The sequence below is a fragment of the Pelophylax lessonae genome (genome assembly GCF_965119305.1).
Source record: "Pelophylax lessonae genome assembly, chromosome: 9".
Classification (NCBI taxonomy): Eukaryota; Metazoa; Chordata; class Amphibia; order Anura; family Ranidae; genus Pelophylax; species Pelophylax lessonae.
Genome location: NC_138776.1, coordinates 260,518,478 through 260,531,576, shown reverse-complemented (window position 1 = coordinate 260,531,576; position 13,099 = coordinate 260,518,478). Strand labels below are relative to the sequence as shown.

Genomic DNA, 13,099 nt, shown 5'->3' with positions numbered 1-13,099 from the left:
CCCGTGTGAATTCTCTGGTGCTGAATAAGATTATCTTTTTTGATGAAAGATTTCCCGCACTCTGAACATGAATAGGGACGCTCACCTGTGTGAATTCTCTGATGTTTAGTAAGGAGTATTTTGAGATTGAATGATTTCCCGCACTCTGAACATGAATAGGGACGCTCACCTGTGTGAATTCTCTGATGTTTAACAAGGCTTTCTTTATGGGAGAATAATCTTCCGCACTCTGAACATGAATAGGGACGCTCACCTGTGTGAATTCTCTGATGTTTAACAAGGCTTTCTTTATGAGAGAATAATTTCCCGCACTCTGAACATGAATAAGGGCGCTCACCTGTGTGAACTCTCTGGTGTTGCACAAGGTTTACTTTCTCAATGAAAGATTTCCCGCACTCTGAACATGAATAAGGGCGCTCACCCGTGTGGAGTTTCTGGTGTTTTTGAAGAAGACATTTCTGAGCGAAAGATTTCCCACACTCTGAACATGAATAGGGACGCTCAACCATGTGGAGTTTCTGGTGATTCAAAAGGTTTCCTTTCAGAGTGAAAGATTTCCCGCACTCTGAACATGAATAGGGACGCTCACCTGTGTGAGTTTTCTGGTGATTCAAAAGGTTTCCTTTCAGAGTGAAAGATTTCCCGCACTCTGAGCATGAATAGGGGCGCTCACCCGTGTGAACTCTCTGGTGCCGAATAAGTCTTCCTTTCTGAGTGAAAGATTTCCCGCACTCTGAACATGAATAGGGAAGCTCATCCATGTGGAGTTTCTGGTGATTCAAAAGGTTTCCTTTCAGAGTGAAAGATTTCCCGCACTCTGAACATGAATAGGGGCGCTCACCTGTGTGAGTTTTCTGGTGAATCAAAAGGTTTCCTTTCCATGTGAAAGATTTCCCGCACTCTGAACATGAATAGGGACGCTCACCTGTGTGAGTTTTCTGATGAAGCAAAAGGATTTTTTTCAGAGTGAAAGATTTCCCGCACTCTGAACATAAATAGGGACGCTCACCTGTGTGAATTCTCCGGTGTTCAACAAGGGCTCTTTCATTATTTAAACATTTCCCGCACTCCAAACATGAATAAGAGTGCTCACCCTTGTGAACTCTCTTGTGTGAATCAAGGCAATTTTTATGAGTGAAACTTTTCCCACACTCTGTGCATAGAAATGGTCCCTCGCCTGTCTGAACTCTCTGGTGCGTTAGAAGTAAGCTCTTCTTGGTGAAACATTTCCCGCACTCTGAACATTTATGAGGATCCTCAGCCTTGTGGAGTTTCTGATGTGTAAGAAATTCGCTTTCGTTAGTAAAGGATTTCCCGCATTTCGAACATGTAAGAGTTACACTGGTATGGGATCTGAGATGGATACGAAGTTCAGATTTGGTCTTGAAAGATTTTCCGCACCCTAGACATGATAATAAATTGTTATTGTGAGCTACTTCATGGGGTAAGGAAGATTCCTTGGGATTTGAAGGATCTGTTGATCTATCTGCAGTGTGAGATCCTAAATGGATATTTGCAGTCATAGTATGTGTTTGGTGAGAAGATTCCCCCTGATCAGAGGGATCCATTGATGTCTCCGGACAGGAAGGTCTGTGATGGATATTTTGTGTATTTGGATTTCCTCCTGGAGGATCCTGTGTGATGACATTATCTTCTGACTTACAATCAGCAGATAATAGAAGATGTCTCTCCGAGGAATTCCCGACATCACATCCATCTGTTGGAAAGAAATGAAAAAAATGTCAGTTGGTCACAAATAACTGGAGTTTTAGCCCCTCCTCCCCGTCAGTGGAAATGCCGATCTCACAGTTGGGCTCCTGTTCTCCCTCCAAAATCAATCAGAAAAGTGTTCACACCGAGTCCATATATGATTTGCAAATTCTTTATTGATAGCTGACTAAGGCTTTATTAGCCAAAATACGTTAGTGGTTTGTTGCTAAAAAAAAAAAAAAATATGAAAGGCTATAAAACACCCAAAACAACGACACACTACGTAAAATGTGATTTTTTTTTTTTTAAGTGACGACTATGGGGAGTAATGAAGATGTCACATCATATGCTAGGAACATGACGTTATATTGAGGAATGGAGATGGACCAGTATTTGTGACAACTCTGTAAAAACTATTCTTGATATTAAAATTGTAAAGTTCTGCACTGCATGAAAATTGAATAAATGGAAAAGGTGGTAGGGAGACTGCAATCACTTATACCAGAACACAAGGTAATGAATAGGGATGATCGAACGGTTCGGGTCGACCATCGGTTTCGACCCGAACATTGACTGTTCGAAATTCGGCCGAATTCCGAACTTTTTGCTGAAAAAGTTCAGAATTCGGCAACCAGAACCGACCAAAATGCAATGGGCCAGGAAATTGGCTTTAAAAGCCTGTGATTGGACCAGAACCATTAGCAAAAGCCAATTGAGGGGGCAGGAGAATGCTAGGAATGTGATTGGAGTGACTAGGGGGTCCATAGTCCAATCATTAGTGAATACGCCCCCCACTATATAAGCTAGCCCCTCCAAATCTCTACCATTTTAATACAAGGATGTGGAAGAGAGTGGAAGCAGTTCTGTTACTTCTGCTTCAAAGTGTCATTTAGCAATTATTAGTGTGAGGAAAGGGATATCTAGTGTAGTTAGGGTGCTATTTTCCACTATAGTTAGTTATAATCTAGTTTCTGTAGGGAAAGTGTTAAGTGTAAGGGGACCGTAGTGTAGTGTAGGGTTAACTGACTCTGACTGCTATGGCAGGGTGACAAAACCCTTCCATGTCAGGGTAACCGCTATAGAGAAAAGATTGTTTCTCTTAGAACACTTACAGAACAGGATGGTGGCTTCTCCCCTGTCACCCTGCTTTTTGTTGCAGGCATTTATAGGGCTTTTTGGAGGACATGTTTGGAGTCAGGCATGACATCAGAACTTCCGTGTAGGGGTATATATACACATACACATATATAGGTGTGAAAGTAGCAGAAACCTATGCTTGCGCTAATGAAATAATTAACAGGCCTATGTCTCCGCTCCTATAACATCTATATGTGTGTATGTGTATAAATAGATATAAGTGTGTGTGTATATATACCCCTATACAGAATTTCAGATGTTTTGCCTGCCTCCAAAGACCCCCAAAAATGCCCAAAAAAACGCCTGCTGCAAAAACACACCTGGGCGTTTTTGTAGCTGGCGTTTTTTGGGCGTCTTTGGAGGCAGGCATAACATCTTAACTTCTGTATAGGGGTATATATACACACACACACTTATATGTATTTATACACATACACACATATAGGTGTGATAGGAGCGGAGACATATGCCTGTTAATTATTTCATTAGCGCAAGCATAGGTTTCTGCTACTTTCACACCTATATATGTGTATGTGTATATATACATACATGTATACCCCTACACAGAAGTTCTGATGTTATGCCTGCCTCCAAAGACGCCCAAAAAATGCCCAAAAAACGCCAGCTACAAAAACGCTCAGGTGTGTTTTTGCAGCAGGCGTTTTTTTTGGGGGTCTTGGGAGGCAGGCAAAACATCTGAAATTCTGTATAGGGGTATATATACACACACTTATATGTATTTATACACATACACACATATAGGTGTTATAGGAGCGGAGACATATGCCTGTTAATTATTTCATTAGCGCAAGCATAGGTTTCTGCTACTTTCACACCTATATATGTGTATATATACATACATGTGTGTGTGTATATATACCCCTATACAGAAGTTCTGATGTCATGCCTGACTCCAAACATGTCCTCAAAAAAGCCCAATAAAACGCCTGCAACAAAAAGCCGGGTGTAAAAGTAACGAAGCTACTAACCTGTTCTATATTAATTCTAATACAAACAAACTTTTTTTTTCTGGTTCTGGACATGCTACAGAGCTGAAAAACTTCACAGGTACACTTTTTAGACCCCCCAGACACTAAATCCAAAGAAATCTAATTTTTTTTTTCAATAATTTTTTCAATAATTGGCTCTCTATCAAAAATGACAATTTTTAAGAACTTTTTTTTTGTGTGATTAATAGTCCCTGGGCATGACCCAGAACCCTAGGCACTTTTTAGGGGCATTTATTGGATTTTAGGGCTTCAAAATTGTGTTTTTTGATTACCGAAGTTCGGGTCCCATTGATTTCAATGGGGTTCTGTAATCCGGGCCGAACTTTTGGGAAGTTCGGGTGTTCTGGTCGAACCGAACTTTTCAAAAGTTCGATCATCCCTACTCCCCAGTACACTGTAAAGCACCTTCTCTTCCAAAGTAACAGTTACTGTTAACCAATAAGTTCTTTAGTGAATAGTTATATTTACAGTTCTGTCCAGGTTCCATAGAAGTACATATGAGCGATATACAGAATCGCAATTGCATTTCCACATTCTCTCTCCAATAACAAGGTACTGGGTTTGGCAGAGCTGTGCGGCGTTGTTCATAACTTTTTATAGCTTAGTTGCATCCCAGTAAACAGCATCAAAAGTCCAGTCCTTGGAACCCATCCCGGGGTCCCGCTAAGGGGAATCTCCACCACATAGTTTAGTTCTCCTCTTTACAGCGACCTCACTGATCACCTCCCAAGCTCCCACACGGAGAGACCCGAGGTCTGGTTAAGAAGCAGGAAGTGACTCATGCGGGGGAAGGTGCATCACAGCACCAAGTGTTAACTCTTGCAACACCACACATTAACCCTTTAGTAGGCAAACACATATATAGCCTTTTAGAACCTGCCTACAGGACGATGTGAAGATCTAATAATTATCTAACATTTGTTCATAAACTCAGAAGTAAAATGACACTGTGACCGGTTTCTTCCATAGTTTCTGTTACTTACTTTTATGGATAGGTAGAGAAATGTCCTCCTGTTCACTTTTCATTATCATCCCAACCTCCTCCGTGGAAGGCTGATCACCCCCCACATATGTCTCTACTTCTTCTTTAAGCTCAGCTTTTATATCAATCTGTTCTTCACCCTACACCAAAAATAATGAAAAACATCTATTAAAGTCAACTCAAGGCAGATATAGAAGACACAAATGACACGTCATTCAGTATGCACCCTCGGTTGGAAGAACACAAGGAGGAAGAGGACCTGTGATGACACTTAAGACCCACAGAGAAAGGAATTTATTTTAAAAAAATAAAAATGAGGGATGAAAAATGTAGGGTGCTCAAAGGAGCTAGAAACGGGGATGGGGGGTGTGGATAATCAAGGCTGCACTTCAGATGTCGAAGTAAAGCAACAGATTATATAGAATAACGCAATTTCATGATTTACGATACATATTTAGGTATAGATGCCCAGTCCTACCTACCTGATCATGGTGAGGGATGGTGTGATCCTTCTGTTTGGAATCCCAGGAACACAGAGGAGGGGGAAATCTCTCACCCTAAAACCCAAAGATCAAAGAAAAATAAACAAAGCAAGAGATTTCACAGAAATATATCATCTCATAGTTTAGAATACTTTTGAGTTATAATTGCTCAGTCCCATCTACCTGATGATGGTGGGGGGTGGTGTGATCTTCCTGTGTGGAATCCCGGGAATACAGAGGACCTCCCTCTTCCATAGACTGCCGATCCCCAACCTTCTCTTCATTTTCCACTTCAACCTCAACTTTGATGTCTTTCAGTTCTTCACTCTAAACCCCAAAGATGAAAGACAGATTTGTAAAAAAAAAAAAAAAAAAAAAAAAAAAAGGAGATGACATAGAAGAATTATCTCAAAAGCGTAGAGTTGTTAATGTCTTTGAGTTCTAGGTGCTCAGATCCACCTACCTGATGATGGTGAGGGATGGTGTGACCTTCCTGTGTGGAATCCCGGGAATACAGAGGACGGGGACATCTCTCTGGTGGGTTCCCATTACTGGATCCATCTGTAGGAAACACACACACTGACTGAATACATTGTTTCTATGTGTTTATCAGATGATGGCGGATCTAGTTGGACCCTCCGTACTGCTCTCTCCTTTACAATAAAGTCTCCTCTTACCCGGTGATGTGAGGGGCGGCTGATTCTCCATCATGACGTCCTTGTAGAGATCCTTGTGTCCTTCTAAATACTCCCACTCCTCCATAGAAAAAAGGGAAATCCTGACACCTTATAGGAACCTGACACACACAATGATACAGTCACCTTCCAGACACATCCCTTGTCTGTTACTGGATAATGTCCCAGAATTCCCGGCACCGCTCACCTCTCCTGCCAGCAGATCAATGATCTTCTTGGTGACTTCTAGAATCTTCTTGGGTTTCAGGGAATGGGATGCAGGCACTGTGATGGTTATATCTTCACCAGGTTTCACCAGAGGAAAACTCTGCATTGAAACAACATTATTTTCATGTGATCATCCCAGAATCCTCCTTAACTCCCCAATCAGCAGGTAGACGATCTTCAGGGTGAGGTTTAAAGTAGAATCCCAGCTAAAGCCTAACCTGTGTAAAATATGATATATATATATATATAGTTACATATTTTTAGCCAACTTTGGGGTCAGCAGCAAAGGTATAGAGAGAGCGGGAGCCATGATATCACCTGTAGGCTCCCATGGTGCAGCCATTATCCGCAGTTCCTCCTCTCCCCTGCAGCTTCTGCTGGCTGACATATGGAAGCAGAATTACGAGACCAGACCAAAGTGGGCTGAAAGTAGGTAACTATACACATTTGTTTTACCCAGGAAAAATAAGATTGGTCTTTTTTTTTTTTTTTTGGGGGGGGGGGGGGCATTTTTTAGACTGTTTAGGCTTATCTAGAATTCTACTTTAATATCCTCTCGGTCACATAACTCAGGTCCTCCTCTACCCTTATTGATGTAATCATGTGATTTAAAAACCAAAAAGAGCTATAATACCCAAAATGTAAATATACAACAAAGAAAGATCATTATCAGTTTGGTTTTCAATCGTCTTTAAATATTTTATGTTATTTTTTCACGTTATTAATAAGTTAGTGAGAAGTACTATTTATGGTGACATCATACTTCCATATAGTGCAATATATGGCTCTATACAATATATAGGTAATATTTCTGTATTGATAATATATAATACACACTATATATGTATGTATCAGCATCTGTTGGAGATAAAAGACGTCACAGAGTAAAAAGGATGGGCATGACGGGGGAGGGGTTACTGGGTGTAAATATAAAAGAATATCTTTTTTTTTTTTTTTTTTACTTTTACATTTTTATTGGAATTTGAATTTAACAAGATCAATTGGTTAGAATGACCCATCCCTAATAAACATTAGTACACGATAACCAAATCCGCTTACAGATAAAATAATATCTTATTACCTCCTCTACAGCAACTTCCAGCGATGTCTCCTCTCTACTTCCTCCTGACTCACCTCTGACCCGGAACTTCCTTTAAAGACCCTTATATCACTTCCTGGTCATAAGTTACCTCACTTCCTGTCTGTATATTACTTCTTTTTTTTTTCAATCAATAAATTTTTATTGGTTTCATCAAAAAAGACAATAACAACGAAGTTACATCAACTGGATGTAGAAAACAGGGGTAGAACAATAACATTTACAATTATTTGTTACTTCTGACTCATTGCTTGGTACATGTAACAACAGTTAAGAAAATGAAGAAAATTATGAGAATTACAGGAAATTCCAATAAAAAAAAAAAAAGAAAACAGGGGGAGAAACAGGGTAGTGGAGCTTCATTTCAAAGATTGTCAATAAAATATTACAATAGTAGATGACAATAGTAAATATATAAACAAGAGAGAACATATGCATAGGAGAAAATATATATTTAATGGTGGAACTATGGTTCAAACTTCCAAATGGGAAGAGAAGGGAAGGGGTAGCTCCCGCCCACCCAGCCCAGAGCCCCAAGGGGAACAATGTAGCCACCCCCCTGCACGGGCAGCATTGTACAAAACGTTGTCATTTATTGAGTAAGAAATTGCTAAATAATTACTGTGGTCTATAAGGCCACGCCATTTGTGGTAGGATAAGTTATTCAGAGAAAGAGCTTTTTCTAGTTTATAATTCTCATTCACTAAACGTATAGTTTCAGAAATGTTTGGCGTTTCAATGGTTCTCCATTTACGCACTATTAAAGTTCTGGCAGCTAGGAGAAGGTGAAGAATTATTTGTCAGAAATTGGGTGGATAGTATTCGAAGTTGAGGTTCAAAAGGGCCAATTCTGGTCTAGGTGGGGATAACATACCCGTGGTGGACGCTATACATTTAAATATGGCATTCCAAAAGATTGTTAAAGATGGGCATTCCCAAAGGATATGTTGAAGTGTGCCAATTTTTCCGCACTCACCCCAACAAAGTGGTGATATAGCTGGGTTCATTTTAGACAGTCTATATGGTGTGAAGTACCACCTGTTGGTAATTTTTGTCATCATCTCCCATTGGTTAGTGCAATGTGACAATTTATGAGTGGAGATGAGTGCTTTTTGCCACTGTTTAAGAGTGAAAGATAGGTTTAGTGAATCTTCCCATTTTTCCATGTGTGAGGATTTTGTGGTGAGGATATTGGCCGTTAGAATGGAGTAAAAGACGGATATTCCTTTGGTTTGGAGGGGAAATGTAGTGAGGAATTTCCATACTTGGGTATTGGTGTGTAGGTCTATGATCGAGTGTTTTGCCAATAACAATGTTATTTTAGAGATGGTAATGGACAGATTTTGGGGGAGGGAAAATTCTTCTAGAATTTCTTCTGTTTTTTTTTAGTTTTTTTCTCAGCGTAGAATTGTGAGGTTGAGGACAATCCATAGTTCCCCAGCTCTATTGTGTTTAATTTTTTAATTTTATGGTCGAGTAGTTGAATGTGGATGTGGTGGGTGGAGAGGGTGTTTGTTTTTGGTGATATATTAGAGATAGCTCTCCAGGCTTGGAGTGAGGCTTTAATAGTGATCTGTAAATTCGTCCATTGCCAGGGGATCCAAAGATCACTCAAGAGTAGATGTATCAGGTTTTTAGTTTGGACTAGATGTTCCTCTAATAGGGCCCACTTAGGTTTTTCATGGTCTATGAACCAATGTTTGAGTTGGTCTAATTTTGACGCCTACCAATATGCTTGGAGGTTAGGTAGTCCTGCACCTCCCATAGATTTGTGGGCTGTAAGTGTTTCATAAGCTATACGTGCTTTTTTCCTGTCTGTATATTACTTCTTAGTTGGGAACTATCTGTAAGCTGATTTGGTTACCGTGTACTAATGTTTATTAGCGATGGGACATTGTAACCAATTGATCGTAACTATAATGAAGATTTTTTTTTTTTCAATCAATAGATTTTTATTGGTTTCATCAAAAAAGACAATAACAACGAAGTTACATCAACTGGATGTAGAAAACAGGGGTAGTAACAGGGTAGTGGAGCTTCATTTCAAAGATTGTCAATAAAGTGTTACAAGAGTATAGGACAATAGTAAATATATAAGCAAGAGAAAACATATACATAGGAGAAAATATATATTTAATGGTGGAATTATGGTTTAGACTTCCAAATGGGAAGAGAAGGGAAGAGGTAGCCCCCGCGTACCCAGAGCCCCAAGGGGAACAATGTCACCGAGTCGGGTGGCAGAGCCACCTCCCCCCCCCCCCCTTCACAGGCAGCACGCCACGCCAGGCTTTTTTAAATTTGTGGTAGGATAAGTTATTCAGAGAAAGAGCTTTTTCTAGTTTATAATTCTCATTCACTAAACGTATAGTTTCAGAAATGTTTGGTGTTTCAATGGTTCTCCATTTACGCACTATTAAAGTTCTGGCAGCTAGGAGGAGGTGAAGAACTATTTGTCGGAAATTGGGCGGATAGTATTCTAAGTTGAGGTTCAACAGGGCTAATTCTGGTCTGGGTGGGGATAACATACCCGTGGTGGACGCTATACATTTAAATATGGCATTCCAAAAGCTTGTTAAAGAGGGGCATTCCCAAAGGATGTGTTGAAGTGTGCCAGTTTTTACGCACTCTCTCCAACAAAGTGGAGATATAGCTGGGTTCATTTTAGACAGTCTATGTGGTGTGAAATACCATATGTTGCTAATTTTAGTCATCATCTCTCAGTGGTTAGTGCAATGTGACAATTTATGAGTGGAGGTGAGTGCTTTTTGCCACTGTTTAAGAGTGAAAGATAGGTTTAGTGAATCTTCCCATTTTTCCATGTGTGAGGATTTTGTGGTGAGGGTATTGGCCGTTAGAATGGAGTAGAAGACGTATATTCCTTTGGTTTGGAGGGGGGAACGTAGTGAGAAATTTCCATGCTTGGGTATTGGTGGGTAGATCTATGATCGGGTGTTTTGCCAATAACAGTGTTAGTTTAGAGATGGTAATGGACAGATCCTGGGGAGGGAAAATTCTTCTAGAATTTCTTCTGCTTTTTTGAGTTTTTCCTCAGCGTAGAATTGTGAGGTTGAGGACAATCCATAGTTCCCCAACTCTATTGTGTTCAATTTTTTAATCTTATGGTCGAGTAGTTGAATGGGGATGTTGTGGGTGGAGAGGGTGTTTGTTTTTGGTGATATGTTAGAGATGCTCTCCAGGCTTGGAGTGAGGCTTTAATAGTGATCGGTAAGTTCGTCCATTGCCAGGGGATCCAAAGATCACTCAAAAGTAAATGTATCAGGTTTTTAGTTGGGACTAGATGTTCCTCTAATAAGGCTCACTTAGGTTTTCCATGATCTATGAACCAATGTTTGATTTGGTCTAATCTTGACGCCCACCAATATGCTTGGAGGTTAGGTAGTCCTGCACCTCCCATAGATTTGTGGGCTGTAAGTGTTTCGTAAGCTATGCGTGCTTTTTTTCCTGACCATATAAATTTTGTGATAAGGGTGGTGAGAGATTTAAATTGAGATTTGGACATTGAGACAGGTAGGGCTCTGAATATATAAAGGATTTGGGGTAGGATAATCATTTTTATTATTGCCATTTTTGCTCCCCATGTCAGAATTATGTTGGACATAGATTTGAAATCATCAGAAATGTTTTGTTTTAGGGATTTGAGGTTTTCATGTAGAAGGTAGGAAATGCGGGGGGTGATTAGAATGCCAAGGTAGGAGATTTTTTTCCTCCGTCCATGAGAAGGGGCAAATTTGTTGTAAATGCATTTTGGTATCGTGTGTTACATGTAGGTTAAGGACTTGGGATTTGGAGTTATTCACTTTATAATAGGAGATTTTACTAAAGTTAGCTAGAATATTATGTGCTTCTGGCAGGGATCTTTCGGGGTCAGTCATCATTAAGAGGATGTCATCAGCGAATAATTACATAGTTACATAGTTACATAGTAGGTGAGGTTGAATAAAGACAATAGTCCATCTAGTTCAACCTGTGTAGGTGTGTGTGGCTGTAATCATCTCACATACCCCTGAATGTTCTGATCCTTGAGATGTAAGTCTAAGAGTCTTTTGAAAGCCACCATACTACCCGCAGAAACCACCTCTTGTGGTAGAGAATTCCACAATCTTGTTGCCCTAACAGTAAAGAACCCCCCGCGTTGCCTGAGGTTAAAACGCTTCTCCTCTAATCGCATTGTATGCCCTCGAGTCCTCATGCAATCCCTTCGAATGAACAGCTTTTTTTCTAAGCTGGGATCCCCATTAAGATATTTATAAATTGCTATCATGTCCCCCCTCAGACGTCTCTTCTCCAGGGAGAATAGTAATAATGTAATACGATGGTCAGTGTTTCCTATATTAAAACCTTTAATAATGGGAGGCATTCTTATTGCTTCTGCTAGAGGTTCAATAGCCAGATTGAAAATCGTGGGGGACAGGGGGCATCCCTGTCTAGTGCCATTTGAGATTTGAAAGGGTTTGGATAAGGTCCCAGAGGTGTAGACCCTGGCTGAGGGTTGGGAATAAAGTGCAAGGATGGCTGAGTAGATGTTACCCTCTAAACCAAATTTATTCAGTACTGACGTCATATATTTCCAGTTAATCCTGTCAAACGCCTTCTCTGCGTCCAACGTTAGCAGCAGAGAAGGCGTTCAACGTTTTTCAGCCATGTTGACAATGTTGACAATTCTCCTGGTGGCATCTGACGTTTGTCTACCAGGGATAAACCCTAGCTGGTCTTGTTGAACTAATAAGGGAATCATTTTTTGTAGACGTTTGGCAAGAAGCTTGGCGAAAATTTTTAGATCTGTGTTCAGTAAGGAGATAGGTCTGTAGCTTTCTGGTAGTAGAGGATCTTTACCTTGTTTGGGGATTGTGGTCACATACGCTCCCAGCATCTCTTTAGGAAATGAGGATGTTCTAATGGCTTTATTGAATGTTTCAAGGAGAAAGGGTGATAGAGTTTGGTGAAATAATTTGTAGTATTAACTAGGAAAACCATCTGGGCCTGGTGATTTTCCTTGAGGTAGTGAGAGTACAATTTTCCTGATTTCATCAATTGATATGGGCTGATTTAGAGATTCAAGTTGTGAGTTGGTAAGTTGGGGCAGATTAAGATTGTCTAAGAAATTAGTTATATCTGTGTTTAACGGTTGTAAAGTCGTGGGGTCTGTATGCAAGTTGTATAGTGAATGGTAATATAAATATACATTATAGTTACGATCAATTGGTTACAATGTCCCATCCCTAATAAACATTAGTACACGGTAACCAAATCCGCTTACAGATAGTCCCCAACTAAGAAGTAATATACAGACCAGTCCAACGTAATTACCAGACTGAATATATAAAGACAGGAAGTGAGGTAACTTATGACCAGGAAGTGATATAAGGGTCTTTAAAGGAAGTTCCGGGTCAGAGGTGAGTCAGGAGGAAGTAGAGAGGAATTATTGCCTCCTACACGGTCAATGGCATGGGTTCATCTTTCGGCCAATCAGGAAGCGGGTCTCGGACCTGCTTCCTGATTGGCCAGCTTCCTGATTGGCCAGGAGGAGGATCCGTGTGACATAAGCAAATTTTCATTTGCTATTGTCACACAAATGGATGGACTTGGGCGTACTGCTCTGCGCCCCGGGTCCACCCTTTTCTGAAGCCTATTAGAGCCTCTAGCTCTAATCAGGTGATTCAGAAAAAAACCCCCATTGAACTCCAAGCGTCCGGCGCCCCGCATGCAGATTAGGGGGCCGGACGCATGGATGGGGGGGCGGCGCCCCTGCGCCCCCA

The 13,099-nt window shown here is 40.6% G+C and overlaps 1 protein-coding gene and 1 pseudogene across 2 annotated transcripts in view; both read right to left on the bottom strand.

Annotated features, from left to right (window-relative positions):
* LOC309562722 overlaps nucleotides 1-13,099 on the bottom strand; it is a 169,081-nt pseudogene that overhangs the window by 74,613 nt on the left and 81,369 nt on the right. The window lies entirely within an intron of this gene.
* LOC309564419 (uncharacterized protein) overlaps nucleotides 1-13,099 on the bottom strand; it is a gene marked incomplete at its 3' end in the record, with an annotated part of 909,898 nt that overhangs the window by 884,069 nt on the left and 12,730 nt on the right. The window contains 5 exon segments of the mRNA XM_082269049.1: nucleotides 2-1,274; nucleotides 1,437-1,717; nucleotides 4,841-4,979; nucleotides 5,505-5,648; nucleotides 5,785-5,882. Of these exon segments, the coding sequence (XP_082125175.1) occupies nucleotides 2-1,274; nucleotides 1,437-1,717; nucleotides 4,841-4,979; nucleotides 5,505-5,648; nucleotides 5,785-5,882 (1,935 nt within the window).